Source organism: Pteropus medius, unplaced genomic scaffold (genome assembly GCF_902729225.1).
Source record: "Pteropus medius unplaced genomic scaffold, Ma_sr-lr_union100, whole genome shotgun sequence".
Taxonomy (NCBI): domain Eukaryota; kingdom Metazoa; phylum Chordata; class Mammalia; order Chiroptera; family Pteropodidae; genus Pteropus; species Pteropus medius.
This window is the reverse complement of record NW_024356335.1, coordinates 3,805,661-3,825,193: the sequence shown is the minus strand read 5'-3', so window position 1 is coordinate 3,825,193 and position 19,533 is coordinate 3,805,661. Positions and strand designations below refer to the sequence as shown.

The 19,533-nt window shown below is 53.5% G+C and overlaps 1 protein-coding gene across 1 annotated transcript in view; it reads left to right on the top strand.

Moving 5' to 3' along the window:
* The window catches only part of ENG (endoglin), a 28,079-nt gene extending 8,861 nt beyond the window's left edge, over nt 1–19,218 (top strand). The window contains exons 3-15 of the mRNA XM_039861651.1: nt 7,206–7,346; nt 9,735–9,897; nt 10,564–10,729; nt 11,009–11,135; nt 11,572–11,746; nt 11,992–12,134; nt 14,685–14,822; nt 15,053–15,091; nt 15,567–15,683; nt 16,011–16,262; nt 17,087–17,141; nt 18,169–18,270; nt 18,396–19,218. Coding sequence (XP_039717585.1) covers nt 7,206–7,346; nt 9,735–9,897; nt 10,564–10,729; nt 11,009–11,135; nt 11,572–11,746; nt 11,992–12,134; nt 14,685–14,822; nt 15,053–15,091; nt 15,567–15,683; nt 16,011–16,262; nt 17,087–17,141; nt 18,169–18,270; nt 18,396–18,520 — 1,743 coding nt within the window. The 3' untranslated portion in view covers nt 18,521–19,218. The remainder of the gene's footprint in view (nt 1–7,205; nt 7,347–9,734; nt 9,898–10,563; nt 10,730–11,008; nt 11,136–11,571; nt 11,747–11,991; nt 12,135–14,684; nt 14,823–15,052; nt 15,092–15,566; nt 15,684–16,010; nt 16,263–17,086; nt 17,142–18,168; nt 18,271–18,395) is intronic.
* The last annotated feature ends 315 nt before the right edge of the window (nt 19,219–19,533 follow it).

Genomic DNA, 19,533 nt, shown 5'->3' with positions numbered 1-19,533 from the left:
CGCTACATGGTTTTCATAGCCATTGTAAGTTTTTTCAAGTTTGGTGATGATATGAAAAAATAAGATTGTCCTCTGGAAGTTCATTTTGCTTGTTCTGATGTTCAGGTCTTTATGCCTCCTCTGGGTGACTGGGGTCCCCCTACCCTAATCACTCAACAGTGGGCCAGAGTCCAAGCACCCAGGTCTATGGGAGGCAGAGGTGTAGACAACCAGCCCAAATCCAGGTGATTGGGGCCTCCTTGGGCAGCACAGGGCAGGGGTACCCCAGCTGCTATGGGATTAAGCAGGGCTTCCTGGAGGAAGCAACAACAGTAGAGACAGCCAGGTGCTCACTGAGTGAAGGAGGTGAAGGGGAAAAGCGGAGGAGAAAGTAAACACCCAGATGAGGAAGTGAGCCTCGGTTGGGGTCGGCATGCTGTTCGCTGCGGCAGGAGCTTACGGTGACCCTAGAAACAGAGCTGGGGAGACGGAAACGACCTTGTCATCGTATTAAGGTCTTTATTCTGTGCGTAGCGACAAGTTTTTAGGGGCATGGCAAGGTGCCACTGTAACTCAGGTCATCCTAGAGCTCATGACCACAGAATGTCTCTGTCCCCCTCTGCCTCTTCCAGAGAACTCAGTCCAGGGAGCGTCTGGCCTTTGATTCAGGAGCCAGGCTGCAAGCTCCAGGCTTCCAGGCATGTGTGTTTGAGGGGGTGGTGGAGAGAGCTGGCGTTCGGGAGACTGGGGCTCTCCAGTCCTGGATCTGTCACTGGCCACCATCTCATGTAGTGCCTGGCATGCCGAGGGGGCTGCTTTTCCCCACTCTCCAACAGACACACATTCCCTGCGCTCAGGAACTCACCAAAGAATTACGGAGTATCAGAATCTGGGCCAGGACCTGGCATATGCCAAGTAACGGTGAAATGTATAAATGAATGAATGAACAAATGAATGAGTGGATGAGTGAATAAATGCGCTGCTATGTGACCTTGATGTAGGGGTTAAGAACATGGGCTCTGGAGCCAAGCAGCCTTTGAATTGAACTTTGGTTCCCCCACTTATGGTGGCACGACCTTGGGGCTACCTTTCTAAGCCTTGGTTTTCTGATGAGAAACATGCAGACGAGAGTCCCCACTTCTCAGGGGGCTGAGAGAATCCGATGGGACAGGGCAAGCAAAATGCCGAGCACGGGCCTGCGCAGAGTGACTGCTCGATGGCCCGTAGCTGTGCCTCGTGTCGTCATTGGAAGGCTCCCTTTTGGGTTCCAAGTCTCACCTGTAAATACCCTCATTTTGCCGTGCAGGCTGCAGTTCATGGCACATGCTCACGTCAGTCAACTAAGTCGATCCCCCAAGGTTATTGCTATCAGGTGGCTGAGGCAGGGGCCGCGAATTCCTTTTCAGAGGGAGCAACCGAGGTCCAGCCTGATGGAGCCCTCCCCCCGCCCTTGTCGGCCCCCTGGTGCTCCTGACCTCCCTGCCCCAAGGGTCGAGCCCGTGATCCCACCGGACTCTGCTACTGTGACACTGAAGGACCCGTGGTTTTCCTGGGAGGCACCTTCTTCCCCAGGTGGCCCCAAAGAGTGGGGTCCACGGCCCCACAGTCCCCCTCTACTAGTCCTCGCCAGGTACCCGCTCTGTGCCCAGCCTGTGTTGGGCACTGATGGTGCAGAGAGGACGTAGACCCAGCCCCTGCCCTTGGGCTGCTCCCAGGCCGGGGTAGACAGAGGTGAGAGTCAGCAGCCCTGGTATTAAGGGACGGAATTGGCACTTGGGGGGAGGTGGGTATGGGGGCCGTGGGCCCCAGCGGGATGAGCGCTGAACGTGGAGGGAAAGGGGCATTAGGGCAATGGCTCCCAGTGTCTAGCCAAACAGAAAGCGGGGCAAGGACCTTCCAGGCAGAGGGCACTGCATGAGCAAAGGCCTAATGGCAAGGAACACAAGGCGGCAGCTGTAGCGTGGGCAGCCAGCCGTCTTAACAAGCAGCCCAGTCCCTCCCGGCCTGTGGCTGCCTTCTTCACGTCCTGGCACAGCCACACCGCTTTCCCATGCATCCTTGCGTGGCCTCGGAATCCTCAGATTTCCTGCGGGTGGGCGGCAGATGAGCTGTGGCAGCCAAGAGCCTTGGGGAAGAGAGGTTCAGTGTGTGTGTGTTGGGGAGGTTTGCAGACAGACGAGGGACGAGAGGGCCGCTGGGCTGGGACTCTATCTCACTGGGTCCCCGAAGGGCAGGCCGGAGCCTGGATTCCGGGAGAGGGCCCAGGGTCACATCCTGACCCGCGGAGACAGGAAACCGGCCTGGTGTCTCCGCAGTTCCCGTCAGCCCGATTGTACTGATCTGCTGTCCTTCTAACAAACCCCAGACAACAGGGCCAGAGCTGGGACAGCCGCTGATTCACCCCACTTCTGGGTAAACTCTGGGAGCCGATGTCCCTCCCCCAAGCCCATGGAACCTGCTGGGCTTTTGCACTGACTCACTCCTGACCAGAGGGGCAGGCCAGGCTGTCAGTCAGAAGGAGAGCGGGAGGGGTCCCGGACTCTTCAGAATGTCCTGGCAGGCTGTGAAGGGCTGTGGAAGGCAGTGGTGCCCTCACACCTGGGCCAAGGGGGATCCTGCCCAGGCTCTACAATTAGTGGTGCCTCTCTGGTCCTCTTTCAGTTGCATCCCTCCCCTGGGGTGCCCACCTGGAACTTGCACCCCTCTCCCCCTCAGCCCATGCCGTGGGCACCCGGGACTCCACAGTTTCCTGCCCGAGTGCACTGAGCTTCCTCTCATAGTGTCATGCGGCCTCTTTCTCGTCTCATCCTTTAGAGATAGTTGGTGTAAACTCCCTTAGACATGAAGGACGGCAAGGTGACTATTTGTGCGGGGTGGGCACAGCAGAGCTTGGGCATCTAGGCTGGCTGGTCACATGCGTACTCATGAAGAGAAGGGGGTGGGCTGGGGGCCAGGGGCTGCCATTTGTATTCTTGCTTGCAGATATTAGGGGCAGGCTTGGTGGAGGGGCATGGACTGGGAGTCAGACGGGCAGTACAGGGATTTCTCCAGCTCTCTCGCTGCTGTGTCCTCAGTGTCCAGCTCAGAGTCAGTCTGGCAATAAATATCAGATGGATAAATGGATACATAAATGGATGAATGATGGATGGATGAGTGGATAATGGAAGGAAAGAAGGAGAAATATATATACATGCAAACATTTGCTGGTTGGCTATCACCCAGGGGTTAGTGGTGTCACTTGTTGTTCATCATTGGTTGTTTGGGAGTGTTAGTCTTGTCCTCTGCCTAGTTCCTCAAGGACAGAAGCCCCAGGCTGGGCCCAGTGCTGGCCTCTCAGACAGGCAAATGATGCGGGGAGGTGGGGAGAGCCTGAGCTGACCAGGGCCCTCAGCTGGGCAAAGTAGCATGTCTCTCCTGGGGCCACCTGGCCGGAGACCATGACTCCCAGATGCCAAACTCTGGGACCCCCAGAAGGGAGGATGAAATCCAGGGGTCACACTAAGCCTAACTCCTCCCTGTACATATGGGGAGACTGAGGCCCAGAGAGGGCAAGCCGTGGGAAGTACGGCTGAGGTACGCCCCAGTTCCGGCTAACGGCTGCCCACCACTAACGTCAGCCTTCCCAGGCCCCAGATCTTGGCATCTTCGGGTGAGCGGGCAAGGAGGGAATTGCAGGCAATGAAAACAGCCTACTATGTATTTAGCCAGGCACCGGACAACCTGCTTTGCAGGCAGAATCTCATTGAATGCTCACAAGTTTCTGAAGTGGGCGTATTTTTCAGCCTCCCATTTCCCAGATTAAGAAACCGAGGCTCAGAGAAGGGAAGTGACTGTCCAGGGTCACAGGCTAATGACTGAGCTCGCATTTGAATTCAGGTCAGTCTGGCTTTGACCCCTTCCTTGGCCACGCTGTCTGTACATACCATCTGAGTCTGCCTGGGTGGACAGAGGGACGTCTGGCTCCAATGTGGCCGGCTCCAGTCTGGCCCTAGGAGGGTGGGGGCTGCAGGCAGCCCCGAGGAGGCTCCACTCCTAGAAGAATTGCTGGAAGCGACTTTCTATAAGCGGCTACTAGTGCTCAGGGCCTCCTCACCGAAATCCCCCCTTCCCGCCACTGACCGCTGGGCCAACAATGGCATCTGTGGGACACTGGCACAAAAATAGAAACAAGGACTCCCGCCCACCAGCACAGGGAGGGGACCGGGGCGACCCAGGCTGGCCCAGGTTGCAGAGCTGGGGGTAAGGAGGTGGCTGCCCGCTTCAGCCAGGCTCACAGATTTCCCAGGCTGGCCCTTGGAAGACTGGGAGTTTGGAGGTGGGGGGTAGGCAGGCCCCTTTCTTTACCTTTAGGCCCCGGGCTCGGAGGGAAGAGGGAAGTCAGTGTGTGTGTGAGTGACCTCGTTGATGAGTCAGGGCCATGGGGTGGAAATGTTTGCTGTGGAAACCCTGACTGTTTTTTTCTGGTAAGCAGCTGGCCTCAGCTAGGCCTGGGAGCTCCAAGACCCCAGACAGCGCCGCGTTCCAGCCTCCCTGCCAGTCCACATTGCCCACTTGCTGTGTGGCCCCGGCCCATGACTGTCCCTCTTTGGCCCCAGCTCCCCGCCACCTTTCCTTTAGCTCCCAATTCTACAGGGCAGGACTCAGCGACAACTAAGGGGTGCGTAAACTCTGGAAGAAGAGCTGAGTGTCATGACAAAGGTTCCAAAGTTCCAGTCTCCTCATCCCCTCGCCCCTAGCATGACCTGACCTTGACCTCTATTTCTCTTTTTTGATTTCTTTATCTAGATCCCCACCTGCTATTGGTCCCCAACCCCGTCCTTTTCACAGATGGGGAAACTGAGGTACAAAGGAACAGGGACTATTGCAGAACAGCAGCGGGAGCAGATGTCCGTAGGCTTTTTCCTTCCAGCTCAGGGGCTGCGCTCCCTCGGCGGCTCTCCGTCACCTGTAGGTGCCCTCGGCCTGCAGTGTCCACCGAGGGCCAGAGAAGGTAGCCTGTGGCATCTCCAAACCACGGGGCTCATCTTTTGTCCTGTATGGGGTCTCAAAGTTCACTCCTCGGGGTGAGGACAGACTGACTGATAAGGCGGTGCTGAGAGAGAGGACGTTGTCCAGGTGAGCTGCCCAGACAGAGGTCCAGGGGCTATGGGCACCACTTGGGCACCAGACCGACTTTGCCACTCACCGACAGTTCCCTTGGCAGGTTTCCCACTCCAAGTCTCACTGGATGGATCTGTAAAATGGGAGAACACCTGACCCTGTTCTGGTGAGCACATAGGGCCAGGCACAGATCTGGCAGAACCACGTGAAATTACTGATATCCAATTGTCGAATATTCATCAGCTTATCGAGATAAAATTTGTCCATTTAAAGAGTACAGCTGAGTGGTTTTTAGTGTATGTACGGAGTTGTATAATCATATTCGATCGTTCAAGCTAATAGTACATACACCGTCAAGGTACGGAAGCTGGGTGCATCATTGTCAAAGGTTCTGGCAGGTTGGCTGTGACTGGGACTTTCTCGACATCACTGAAGTGGGTCTCCCTTCACTCCCATTAATTTCAAGTAGTGATCACAATCCTGGAACAAAATGTCGGTTCTGATATTCAGATTTGTGTTTCATATGTTACCAAAATATGATATTAAATCCAGTATTTAATTTTATAAGTGTTTAGAATGCATAATACTTTAAAAATAGATGAAACAAGAGACTTCAAAAACCGAAAGTTATAAGCCCATCAGACAACATTAATGAACAAAAAATATGAATTTATGTGAACATAAATTTCAAACACATCTATCATTCTACTATAAATTAGCATAAAAATAATTCAAAAATAAGCAGACTAGCTCATTAAAATAAAAAAAAGATTTGCGAAACATTGAAAATAGAATATTATTTGCTCTTTTTGTTTTAAAGAGCAAACCTACAAACAAAGAGTGATTATGGTGTCATTATTGAGTAATGGAAATATTTCTGGGCAGATTTTTTCCAGCGGCTGAAACACTCTCTGGCCCTGTGACATCAGTTGGGGAAATGGCCAGGAGATAATTAGAAGCGAAGTCTAAAAACTTTCCACTGATCTTTTCGTCTTGAAATATCCGTCTCATTTTTGATAAGTTGAAAGAGATTTGGGGGATCGGGTTTTGTCTCTTTGTAGAAACTGCCAGCTTTGAGAGCAGCTGGAGTCTGTGTTTTCAGTAAAGTGATTCCATTTGTCTTTGTCCTTGTGAGTCTGTGGTGGAGCTTTTGGAACATAAACCTGTCTCAAGTTCAGTAGCTCGCACTCCACTGGGTCAGAAAGTCTTTGAGAAGAAAGTGTTGTTCTTTCAGTAGAATCGTTGCCTTTGTGGATTGCTGTGTTCTTTTTCTCCTTGGTAATAAGGAGGTACAGGCTGGGAGGTCTAGAGGTTGAGAGGAGCAGCCTGCCCAGGTCCGTATCCTATCTCCATACTTCCTTGCTGTGTGATTTTGGGCAAATGACTTCACCTCTCTGTGCCTTGTTTCCTCATCTGGAAGTGAGGCTGATAATGGTGCCTACCTCTTAGGGTTGGTGTGAGGATTAAATGAGTCAATATATAAAGCACTTAGAACAGTCCTGGCACATAGTAAGCACTATATAAGTGTCAGGTATCGTTATTGTTGTTGTTCTGGAAGCATTTCAAATACATACGCAATGATTAATTAAAAATTTTAATGCCGCAGGTACCTCTCAAGATGTAAATGATCTCAACTTCACATTCTTATAAGATATCGAAATAATGGTAGTGTATCAACAAAAATATGGACATTTTAGTACTTTATAATAGTAAGGCAAGCAGTAGTACTGCAAACTGAGGAGGGGCTGATGCCTCGATACCACTGTATAGGGACAGAGAAAGGGCACAGGGTGCTTTCTGAGTCACATCGGTGCTCGCAGGCCTGGTACACTGCAGGTGCTCAATAGAAATAACAAACCTTGATCGACTGTTGGATAAAGTTCAGGCTCATCACATTTTTTTGTCTTTATGTCTTTGGATTTGCTGGGACTAATCTCTTTCATTCATTCAGGAAATATTTTCCAAGCCCCTCCTGAGGGCCAGGCGCTATGCTGGGCCCTGGGAGGCAGGACGGGGAGAATGGAGTCAAAGCCGACGGTGCACTGGTTGCCGCTGCTGGTCTGGGTGGCGCAATCTGCGCAAATCTGACTGGTGTGTTTGTGTGTCTTTCCCCTGCCTCCTCCCAGGAAGTGTCAGAGCTGGAGCTGACTGTCCAAATGTCCCGGCCAAATGGCACCCGGCCCCGAGGGGTGCTCCTGGTCCTCGGCGTAGACAAGAGTGTTATCCTGCACCTGCAGACCCCAGGAATCCCACTCCACCTGGCCTTTGTGAGTGTCACCTCTGACCCCAGGCTGAGGCACTGGCCATGGGAGGGCCCTGCCTGGTGGATCCTGTGGGGCCCTGCCTGACAGAGAGAACCCAAAAGTCAACAGGGTCTGGGGTAGAGTCCAAGCCTGGAGGTGGGATGCGGATGGATGGACAACCCTGGCCAACTCCATCCTCTCGCATAGCCTCAGTTTCCCCATCGGTCCAGTGGGAGAATTGGACTCGATGACATCTCATAAAATAATCTGGTCACTATCTTTGGGAAATGTTACAAGACATTTATTTGAAAATATTTAAGTACAGAGGAAAAGGGTCAGGAGGAAATCTAACAACGTGTTAACAGTAGTTATGGCTGGGAAGTGGGATTAAGAGAGACATTTATTTTGTAAGATTCGCTCTAATTAACATGGCCTATGTGGGAGAAAAAAATAATTTTTAAAAACTCAAGTTTTAAGAGAGGAGGTAACCGGCTGAGACCCACAGCGAGGGGGTTCAGGGCTGGAGGAAGTGGGGCGGGCTGTCAGCACTGCCTCCTCCTCATGGAGGCCCTGGAAGCTGCCCCCGATGTGAGCAGCTGTTGTTTACAGCCAGAAAAAGTGGGGCAGGGGGACCGAAGACAGCAAAGAGAACGAGAGAGAGACACACAAAGAAAAATAGAAGTGGAAAGAGGGTGGGCCTGTTGCGGGAGGGACAGACAGACCCTGAGAGACCAGAGACAGTTTGGGGAGAGAAGCTGGAGACCCCAAGACAGACCTGGATGCAGGGCCGCTTGGGAGACAAGCCAGAGACGGACAAGTGTGGGTGGGGGAGGGGGAAGGATCCAGCCTGGTGGCAGGGACACCACAGACGGAGATGACCAGCCTGAAGGCCCCCAGAGGGAGCTCCCAAGCCAGGCCTTGTAATGGCTCCTCCTCCCCCTTTCTCATCCCTTGCCCTCTGGAGGTGGCCCAGGCGGGGGATCTGAGCCCAGCATGGCGCTGGGTGAGCAGAGAACCGGAAATGTGCCCCTCTGCCAAGGCTGGAAGGTTTCAGCAGCCACCAGCTCCTGCCTTGGCCGCACCTTCCCCTGCCTTCCTCCCTGAGCTAAGAATACCCAGGGCGGGGGATGGGGGGGGCACTGTTGGAGCCGCTAGCAGCCTTGGCCTGCAAGGACACCACTGGAAGGACCACAGCCTGGCTGCGGACATGGGCCTCTGGGCCAGACCCAGCACCAGGCAAATGACAAACGCCTTGCCTTTGAATCCTTGTCACAGCCCCATTTTACAGACCAGGACCCTGAGGGTAAGACTGAGTAAAGTTCCTCCCACTCCCTCCAGCTCTAGACCACTGCCCCAACCCTTCCATCATGGGGGCTGGCTTCCTCACCCAGGTGCTCATCACTTTGCCCCCTTCTTAAAGTCCTGCCCCATTTGAGGTGGACCATTCTGTGCTGTCTTGCCTATAGTCCCCCTTAGTATCTGGCCTGAAGCTTTTATGCTGCTTCAGCGCAATGCCCTGGCTTTGGAGATGGAATGTTAGACCTCTGAGTCCGAGACTTCAACAGCTTCCTCTAAATCCTTTGGCTTCAAGGGAACACCTCCACCAGGAAGCCGTCCCTGTTTTCTTCCCTGCCCACCAGGGTCTCTCCCGGGGAATGATCAGTGGAGACAGTGAGGTGCTGAAACCCCCCAAATTCCCATCCCTGTCCTTCCAGGGGAACTGTCTTGCTCCTTTGTTTCTTATTAAATAATACCCTCTGTTTTCTGTTGTTTCAAATGATTTGATGCATAGCTAGTTTCTGCATGGTAAGATCCCCCAGGGAAGGGACCATCTCTATTTATCTTTCATTCATTTATTCATCCATTTCTTCCTTTTTCCCTTTCTCCCTTCCCATGTGCAGGGAGTACTCGCCATGTGCCAGGCATCAGGGTGAAGCTGACAAGTCAGGATCCTGACTGCTGGGCCTAGGGCTGGGAGCGAAGTCAGACAAATATTCCTCAGTGCCTACTATGTGTTGAGCACCATGCAGGGATGGGCAAGGCAGAAATTGTCCCTCACTGACCCACAGAGTATAGGAGAAACAGACAGTAGCCACCTGGTGTCATAAATGTGGGTTGAATGATTATGACTATGGAGGAGTGGGGGATGATTTTGGACAGGTGGATGAACAAAGACATGTGTCTATCCAGTCCCCCAGGAATGGAAGGGATATGGGGCAGGTCTGGCCCGGGATGTGGGTGCTAGTTGGGTGGCTCTGGGCTGACTTGAGATCCACTAGCCTCAGCATTCTCATCTCTGGCTGCCTCTGCTCAGCCAATGGGCTGCCTCCCCAAATAACCTCCTGACCTCCCGCATGGGACAGGGGACTCAGGTCCAGGAACAGCACTCTGAGCTTTCGTGTGTCTCCCCAGAACTCCAGCCTGGTCACCTTGCGAGAGTCCCCAGAAGTCAACGGCACACACCTGCCAGTCTTCACCGAGAGCCAGGTCCTCAACTGGGCATATACAAAGGGCGCCATCACCTCTGTTGCCAAGCTGAACGACCCCAGAAACATCCTCCTCCGTCTGGACCAAGGTCAGCTTTCCCTACAGACTCTCTGGGATCAGGACTGGAGGAATCTGCATGCCTCTGGCCCATTCCTCAGATGTGGACATTAAAGCTCCAAGAGGCGATGCGATTTGCCCCAAGTCACACCCAGGAAGTCAGTGCTATTGGGACAGTAATTACCCTTTCACCAAATACTAGATTGAACCTTGTGAAATCGCTACTTGTCAGTTTTTTGACCTACAAAAACAGCAATTTTATCTATCGTGTACCTCCTATGTGCCTGTGGTAGGCATCTGAGGACTCCCCCTGGGTCTGGTGACAGACCCAGGCCCTGCCCTCCGGGAGCTGACTCTGTGGTTGGGAGATGACAATAAACATGTACACAGATGAATTATAGAATTTCAGGTCATGGTAAATGCTATAAGAAAAATACGAATGGGGGTGAGGTGCTGGTTGTCACAGGGCCTTGTCCCTAATATGTGCCATAATTCATACCTTATATGAACCCTGAGGTGGGGGAAGGGAGGGACACGACACTCTTGCCCTGAGTCACTGGGTAGTAAGGGGTGGAGTGGGGAGATTGGAACCCAGGCTTCATCCTGCTTGCCCCACGATTACGGTGGGTAGGGGTGGGCCTCTGTGTTAGATGCTGGGCTGCTCGGGGAGGCGACTGAGTTGCACTTGTCTCTGCAGCCCCGAGATCACCAACCTCCTGCATTCCTGAACCCCACATGGACATGGGCCGCATGCTCGAATGGCAGCCACTTGCCGGGGCCTCGGTCCGCGGGTGCCACTTGGAAGGTGTGACCGGCCAAAAGGAGGCACACATCGTTAGGGTCCTGCCGGGCTCGGAGGCCAGGTAAGAGTGCCCAGTCCTGCCCCAGGCCCCACCCTTTCACACCCCACCTTATTAAGACCCGCCTTGTCCAAGGCTCAGCCCTGGCCAAGCAGTAATATAGTCTCTACGTCCCTGAGCCTAAGCTCCGCCCACTTCCACACCAATCCTACATCCCTCCAGGTAATAGTGCAGAGGCTGCTAGTCCACCCCAGGCCTTGTCCCGGCCAGGCCAGTCCCAGTCAGACCCCGCCCAACCCCGCATTCCCGCCCGCGCTGACGCAGGGGTCTGTCTACCCGCAGGCCCTGGACAGTGACTGTGAAGGTGGAGCTGAGGTGCACTTCCGGCGATCCCGACGCCGTGCTCATCTTGCAGGGTCCACCGTACGTGTCCTGGCTCATTGACGCCAACCACAACATGCAGATCTGGGTGAGTCTTGCTCGGCGACCCAGGCAGTCCTGTGCAGGCCTCACCAAGGCTCTCCAAAGAGAAAACCTTTGCACCAGCGCTCCAGCCCCCATCCTTTACACATGACGATGATACTTCTGGCCCCACCCTCTTCCTCTGTACATTACCTAGTCTTCCTTTCATCAGCACCTAGATGGCACCTCCTCCGGGAAGCCTTCCATCAATCCTTAGGAAGTCCATTAACCCAACCCACAGGGTCAGGGAAGGTTCTTGTAGAAGCGAACCCCATGCCGAGTTGAAGGACAAACAGGAGCCAGTAGATGAGAGGAGGTGGCCCAGGCAGAGGAGACAGCAGGAGCAAGAGAGAGAGCAGCGCTGAGGCCTGGCAGAACCAGGCGTGGCTGCGTGCCTCCTGAATGTCTATGGCTAAGTGCTCCGCCTCTCTCTCTGTCATTAGACCACTGGCGAATACTCCTTCAAGATCTTTCCAGAGAAGAACATCCGTGGCTTCGTGCTCCCCGACACACCGCAAGGCCTGCTGGGGGAGGCCCGGAGGCTTAACGCCAGTGTGGTAGCATCCTTTGTGGAGCTCCCTCTGGCCAGTGCCGTCTCGCTGCGGGCCAGCAGCTGCGGTGAGCGCCCAGCTCCCTTCCCTTGCCCTCCTGCCTTCCTTTGCCCTCTCATTGGATCAGTTGCCATAGTGTGGTGGGTGAACACCACTGTGCAGCTGTGTGAGACGGGCAAGTTGTGTCAACTCCCACTTTTCTCATCTGCAACATGGGGGCAGTGAGAGCAGCTAGCTACAGAAGTGCTTAGTGCCTGGTTCACAGGGAGCCCTCAGTGACCCTCTGCCCGGCCTGCCTCTGCTACCCTGCAGGCGGTGGGCTGCAGACCTCACCCACACTTGTCCAGACCACCCCTCCCAAGGAGAGCTGCAATCAAGAGCTGCTCATGTCCCTGATCCAGCCAAAGTGCTCTGATGACATCATGACCCTGGTACTCAAGAAAGATCTCATCTCGGTAAGGGAACCCCTACCCTTCTGACCTGGGTGATGTGGGCCACTGGTCCCTTCTCAAGCCCAAGAATCTTGGGGTCCTAACCCAGGCAGGGAGACAAATCACATCCCTCTGCAAGCTTCAGTTTTCCCACTTGTAAAATGGGGTTGAAAATGATCCCTACCCTGCAGTGAGAATTAAATGAGGTCTGACCTGCTGAGCAAGCTGTGGTACACAGTAAGTGCTCAATCAATAGATAACTAGGTAGTTCCTTATTAATCCTAAACATAGGCTGAGCAGGGTGGTCACGTATGATATCTACACAATATGATTTCTGCCTGATTGAGGAACAAGGGTATTTATTATAAAAATAACACAGGCTCTTTTAAAAATGTGGAAAATTAGAAAAGAAGAAAATCTCAATCTCCCCATCCAAAGACAGTGGCTACCAATATTTTGGTGTGTTTCTTTCTAGAATTTATCTGAGTATTTCTTATATAGGGGAACCATATCGGATGTACTTGTCTTCTGCTATATTCACTTACCGTATTTTTAGAACTTTGACATAGGTACTTAATATCACATTTAATGAGCACATATTATTCCATCGCATTGACACACCATAATTAACTCCTCCTCCCTTGGTAGACATTTAGCTTGTTTCCAATTCTGCAATATTATAAATATGCAGAAAATGTTATTGTGCATGAAGCTTTTTTATATAGGATTATTTTCTTAGGATAGATCTCCACATTAGTGAGATCGCTGGGTCAAAATGAGTGAACATTCTAGAAGTTTCGATACATGTTGACAACCTACTTTCCAGAAGACAACTCCAATTTTCACTGCTGCTTTATGAGAGCACTGTGAATCTCTCTCTCTCCAGACTATATTTTTGTTTAAAAAAGAAAAACCTTAGCCAGTGTGGGAGGTGGAATATGGCATTCTTTGATTAGTAGTGAGTGTGGACATGGCTCCACGTGACTGATAATAACCTAAATCTCTTTATTGCCGTGGTGTGGTGCTTTCCTAGATGACTTTTATATGCTTTTTACATAAAGGAGAAAATGTTGGCCCTTTGTTCTTCATTCTTATCAAAATCATTTCTCCCAGTTTGTTACAGGTCTTTAAATTTTGGCTACAGCGGTTTTTAACTTTTAAACATTAGGCCACCTTTGCTACCCATCTTCCCTTTATCATTTCTTCTGGCCTTTCTGAGGCAGGAAATCTTGCTGCCAAAGCCTTGACAAATCATCCGTGGTCTCGGAGATTTTTAGAATGACATTTAAATCTGTGGTTAAGTCCAAGTGGAAGTTTTTTTGGGGTGTGGGTTATCGGGGCCTCTGTGAAGCTCCACCTGTCGACTGCCCATCTCGTCCTCCTCCCCTGCCTATGCCTGGCCCAACAGATGTCTGGGAGGTGGACGGGGCGATACAGTGGCCAGTGATGGCTGGCATTACTGCTGCCCAGGCCCAAGGGGCCTGGATGAGTACGTTTCCCATCAATCTTTGGAACATTACAGTGCACTAAAAAGAATGTCCTAGATCCATAAATATAGAGACAGAAAGATGTATATGATTTGCTGTTCAGTGAGAAAACTAAGCATGAAGGGACAGTAGGATGCCATTTGTTAAAAATACACACATACCAAAAAAAACCACACGTTTTCTCTGAGTACATATGTCTGTATAGAAGAAAGCACGAAGAAAAGGGTCTAAACGGATTCACCCCCAAATATGGGGCGCACTGTCTCATGGACTTATGGAACGTAGTCAGTGTGCAGAGTTTGAATTCTGGGCCCACTGTCACTGGGGCTTCCCCTGGTGAAAAGCCATTTTTATTTGGTGGGCCGATGTCTCCTAAGCTGGCCCTGGGCAGTTGGGACAGCAGCAGTCAGGGACAGCATTCTGGAGGAGTCGATGCGAGTTAGCTAGACTCAAGTGGGACCTCCAACAACCCACTCACCTCTAAGACTCTGATCTGCTTTGATCCTGAGAGTGTGACACATTCCAAGAATTTTCTAAAACAAGAGATAGCGAACTAGGACTCACTGCCTGTTTTTTGTAAATAAAGTGTTATTGGCACACCCATCTGTTTACATGTTGTTGGTGGCTGCTTTTGGGCTATGAAGGCAAAGTTGGGTGATTATAACAGAGTCCACATGGTCTGCAAAATGTAATAGTTTGTATCTGGCTCTTTAAAGGTTTGCTGACCTCAGGTCTGAGAGTCTGTGGTTCTGAGATTGGATTATGCTGTTGGGGTGTGCATATATGTAGAACTCCAATAAATTTTAAAATTGTAATAGTTCTGCATTTATTTTGATATACAGTAGAAGAAAAACAATAAGTAGAAAATCAAAGTCATGATGTTACAGATCTTATTGCTTAGAACAAGCTAAGTACAAAAGTGAGTCAAGTTTAGGAAGAGTATTAAGTCTTAAATGGTGTAGGGTGACGGCAGAGGAATGACTGTGATTTGGGACCCCTGGGTTCTGATCAGACCTTGGTGCTGGGGTGTGACGGACAGATCCCAGGGAGCCTGGTGCCTGACGGTGCCCCCCCAACCCTGGCCTAGACTTTGAGGTGCACCATCACGAGCCTGACCTTCTTGGACCCCAGCTGCCGGGCTGAGGACAGAGATGACCAATGGGTCTTACGCAGCGCCTACTCCACGTGTGGCATGGAACTGACAGAAAATGTGGTCAGTAATGAGGTAAGAACTGGGGTCGAAAGGTATCAGAGCCAGACTAGTTGGTGCCCCCTCCAGGGACCGCCTCGATCTTCCAGGCTGGGGGGCGTTTAGGAGGGCGGGACATGGTGCCCAGTAGGAAGGCAAGCTCAGGTGGGCTGTGGCTGGCTCAGTCTCTACATCCAGTGTATTGGGTGGGATGCCCTCTGGAGTTCCTTCTGGCTCTGACCAGCTCCTTGGCTCTGTTCCTGCAGGTGGTCGTCAACCTCCTGTCAAGCTCATCACCACAGCGGGTGAGATGGATGGTCACCGTGCTAACCCATCTGGTCCAGGGTCTTGGGGCCCCTTCCTGGCCTGGGAGGGAGCAGGCCTCAGGAAACTCAGGCTCATCCCAGCATGCCATGTGTCTCCAGAGTGTCTCAGCCTCCCCTTCTGTACAATGGGACCAGTACTATTACTGTTTAGGGTGACATTCTCAGCTAATCAGGGGGTTCTAGCACATATTGGCTGTGTGGCCTTGGGCAAATCACTTAAGCTTTCTAGGCTCCAAGGTCATATCTGTAAACAGTGGTATAAGAAAGGCTCCCCCATGGGGGTGCTTAATGATCAGTCATTGAGATGACACATGGAAAGCGCATGTTTTTTTTGTTTCCAAAGGTGAGGCTAGGGTCTGGCAACTAGAACATGACTGCTGCTCCCACCCCGACCCGTCACCTTCCTGGCCAGGTGCCTCCCAAACTGACCGAGCCTCCCTCCCATCTCCTACAGAAAAAAGTGCAGTGCATCAACATGGAAAGCTTCTCCTTCCAGCTGGGCCTCTACCTCACCCCACAATTCCTCCAGGCCTCCACCACCATCGAGCTGGGGCAACAGGGCTTTGTGCAGGTACTGGACTTGACCTCTCAGGCCTGCCAACTCCTGAGATTTCTCAGAGCCTTTCTTCCCACCATTAGTACAGAGGAGATGAGAATTTAACTTCCTGGTGGAAGGAGGGAGCGTGCATGGTGCATGGAGGGGAGCGATGGAAGAGGCAGAACTCAGAGACAGTGATTCGAAATGTCACCTCCTCCACCAGGCAGGCCCACTGCTGTCTCACAGTCAGGGCTCAGGGTCAGGAACTCTAGAACGAATCTAGCTGCTTTCCTGAGAGCAGGCAGGGTGAAGGGTTAAGAGTAACTGCCCATGCCTCGTCCCCCTTGCCTACCCATGCAGGTGAGCGTGTCTCCATCGATCCCTGAACTCATGCTCCAGCTGGACAGCTGCCAGCTGGATTTGGGGCTTGAGGCAGAGACCGTGGAACTCATCCAGAGCCAGGCAGCCAAAGGCAGCTGTGTGAGCCTGCTGTCCCCAAGCCCTCACGGTGATGTGCGCTTCAGCTTCCTCCTCCGTGGCTACATGGTGCCCACACCCAAGGCTGGCACCCTCAGCTGCACCGTAGCTCTGCGTTCCAGGACTTGGTCCCTGGTGAGTGAGGCCTGCCAGTGTCAAGGCTTTCAGGTCTGGAGTTTCAGGGAAGGGACGGGACAGACCAGGAGGATGTAAGACCAGCTGGTGAAAGGCAGAGCCAGTTACAAGTGTGGCTTCTGGCTACCAGGGGGTACTCTTTATGCTACCCTACAGCCTCTGAAGGCTTTGCTGTGTCTTAGATATTGGTAGGATATGCAGCTGCGACTGTCCGTCCGTCCGTCCGTCCATCCATCCATCCATCCATCGTCCATCCATCCATCCATCCATCCATCCATCCATCCATCCGTCCATCCGTCCGTCCATCCATCCATCCACCCACCCATGTAGTATGATCACCAGTGTAATCTCGGTAAACAGGAGACCTCAAGGATGAGGGTTAACATAGAGGACTCAACTTTCTGATTTTGTTCATTTACTAGCCACGGTGCTTCACCATCCAGTGGGTTTCCACTCCCAGGCACTCACCCCTGGACACACTCAGAGTCACCCCAGGCCCTGGCACGTAGAAAGGTCTCTGGTCATATGCACCTAAAGAAGCCTCTGAGCTCATCTTTCTAAGGTGTTCACAAGGGTAACGCACGCAGGGCCAAGTGCTCCCACAGTCCTCATGGGAGTCAGGGGCCTCCCAAAACTTCACAGGAAACATTCCAGCAGCAGCCAAGGGCTGTCTGCTCAACACCCTTCCATAGGCTCAAAGGCTCCTAGCCAGACGTGGTGGGATGGGATTCAAAGCCAAGGCCCTAGAGTAGGCTGCCAGGGAGTAAACCTGGAAGCTTCCTCTCGAAGGCCATGCCACCCACGACTCTCTCCTCCTCCCCTAGGAAGTCCACAGGACTCTCTCCATGCGCCTGAACATCGTCAGCCCTGGCATGCCCGGTGAGCGCTCTCCACGTCTCTCTGGGGTTCAGGGGCTGACGTCAGACTGGGGCACCACGAACAACCCAGAGGGAGGAGGCCCTGGCACATGGCAGGGCAGACTCCAGAGGGAGCAGCCCTGGGAGGCAGGACGAGGGCTTGGCAGCCTGGAGTAGGGGCCGCAGCCACGTCTTTGAGCTGGAGAGCCTTTGGCTCTCATCCCCACGGCTGCTGGGTGACGTTACTGGGGGGAGGGGGCCTCAGAATCAGTTCCGGATGGGACACAGGATACCTTGGGGTGGTGCTGACCTCACCCTCCTTAAGGCCCCCAGCGTGGAGGCTGCCCCTTCAGCCCAGCATCCTCCAGCCTCTTTGTTAATTCCTTGTGGCCCCCACCTGGCAGGAGACTCCGACACTGGAAACAGAGGTGGGGGGGGTTACCCCGCTCTTTGCCACCCAGCCCGGGCCAGGATGCAGCCCTCACTCACTCCCAGCTCACACCCAGGAGAACAGGGCTGATAACTCCACTGCATGGATAGAAAGTCAGAGGCCCAAGGGGAGCCTGCTTGACCCACAGTCACACAGGAGTCAGGGGTGTGGGAGGGATGAGGCTTGGGAAAACCCAAGAACAGAGCTAAAGAGTCCTCAGAGGTGCTCTGGCCCGTCCCCACCATGGTATAGGGCTCAGAGAGGGGCAGGGACTGACCTAAGGTCACACAGTGAGGCAGGGCAGGCTCTGGACTCCCAGGCCCCCTTCTTTTTGCTCGGATTATACCATCCCTAAAATGCATGTCCATCAGCCTTGGGAGGCAGAGACATGGCCCAGAGGCCTGGCTAGGCCCTCTGGGTGGATGGTCATAGCAACCACAGGTTAGTGCCAGACATGGGTGTGACAGACCCATTTGCTACATGAGGAGACTGAGGTTCAGAGAAGTCAGGGCAGTGGCTGAGCTGGGACTCGCACCGACCCTGTGCTTTGGCCAGCACAACAGGGTAGGGGGTCAGGGGGAAGGCAGCACTGCTGACCGTCCCTCCCTTGGTCGCGCAGGCAAAACACTCGTCCTGCCCGCTGTGCTGGGCATCACCTTTGGCGCCTTCCTCATCGGGGCCCTGCTCACCGCCACGCTCTGGTTCATCTACTCGCACACGCGTGAGTATCCCAGGCCCCCACCGTGAGTGCGCAGGACCCTCCACCACCGCCCGGGGGAGCCTGGCAAAGCCTCTGGGGGAGTGGGGAGCCCTGGCCGGGGCCCTGACCTCCGCCCCTGCCCCCAGGTCCCCCCAGCAAGCGGGAGCCCGTGGTGGCGGTGGCTGCCCCGGCCTCCTCAGAGAGCAGTAGCACCAACCACAGCATCGGGAGCACCCAGAGCACCCCCTGCTCCACCAGCAGCATGGCGTAGTGCCCAGCCCAGGGCCCCAGGGGCCACCCGGCCAGCCCTTGCCCAACGAGAGAGACCGAGCAGCCACCAGCTGGGAACCACTGGTCATGAACTCACCCCGGGACCCCAATCCTTCCACTCGACCAAGGATGAACCATGCCCTCTACGCCTGCCCCTCCTGCCTCCCTCTCAGAGACCTGCTGCCAGCGGGGGCACCAACTTGGAATGCATTGGGGTTCCCCCACCCCACCCTGCAGAACCTTCAAACTCAGTGGGCCTGGGGTGCAGCTGCCCCGGACCGCGGAGAGACAGACCCCTGCCCTGTATGTCCACATTGCTGTAGAAACCCAAGTCCCTGTCATTGTAAGCTGGATCCAACACTCGGTGACCTGGGCTGGGCAGAAGGCAAGGACTCGAAACAGACTCGGCCCTGCCCACCCAGGCCAAAAGCACCTCCTCCGTGGCCAGCCCAGAACCACCAGGATCCGAGCCCAGCGGCATCCACACCTAGACTGGCACAACTCTGGGGGGCAGACTGAAGCCTAGAGGTGCCCAGCCTGGGAACAGGGGAGCCTAGCTCTAGCTCCTTCCTGCAACTGTCACATAAAGACCCCCCTCCCTTCTAGCCCATCAGGAAGGCAGCAGATGGGAGTGGCCAGGCTGCCTGACCTGGGCCCACCCCTATATACTCACCACCAATAAATCAAACCGTGAAACCAGTGCTGGGCTGGGCTGGGCTGGGCAAAGGGGAGGAGCTAAAACAGGGGCGGGGGCTCTCGGCTCAAATTCTGGGTGATTGTGGGCAGGTACCATGGCTTCTTTAGCCAGTTACCTCATCTGTAAAATCAGAATTCTCAATCACAAGGTCTCTGAAGTCTGCAAAGCAGTGCCTGATGTATGGTCAATAGACATCAGGCCACCTGAGACTCAGAGGGAGGGAGGGTGGGAGGGACCTGTCCCAGGCCACACAGTCCAGGCTCCTACACAATTCAGTTCTGTACCACTGCGGCCCCTACTCCTATTGTCTGCTGAGG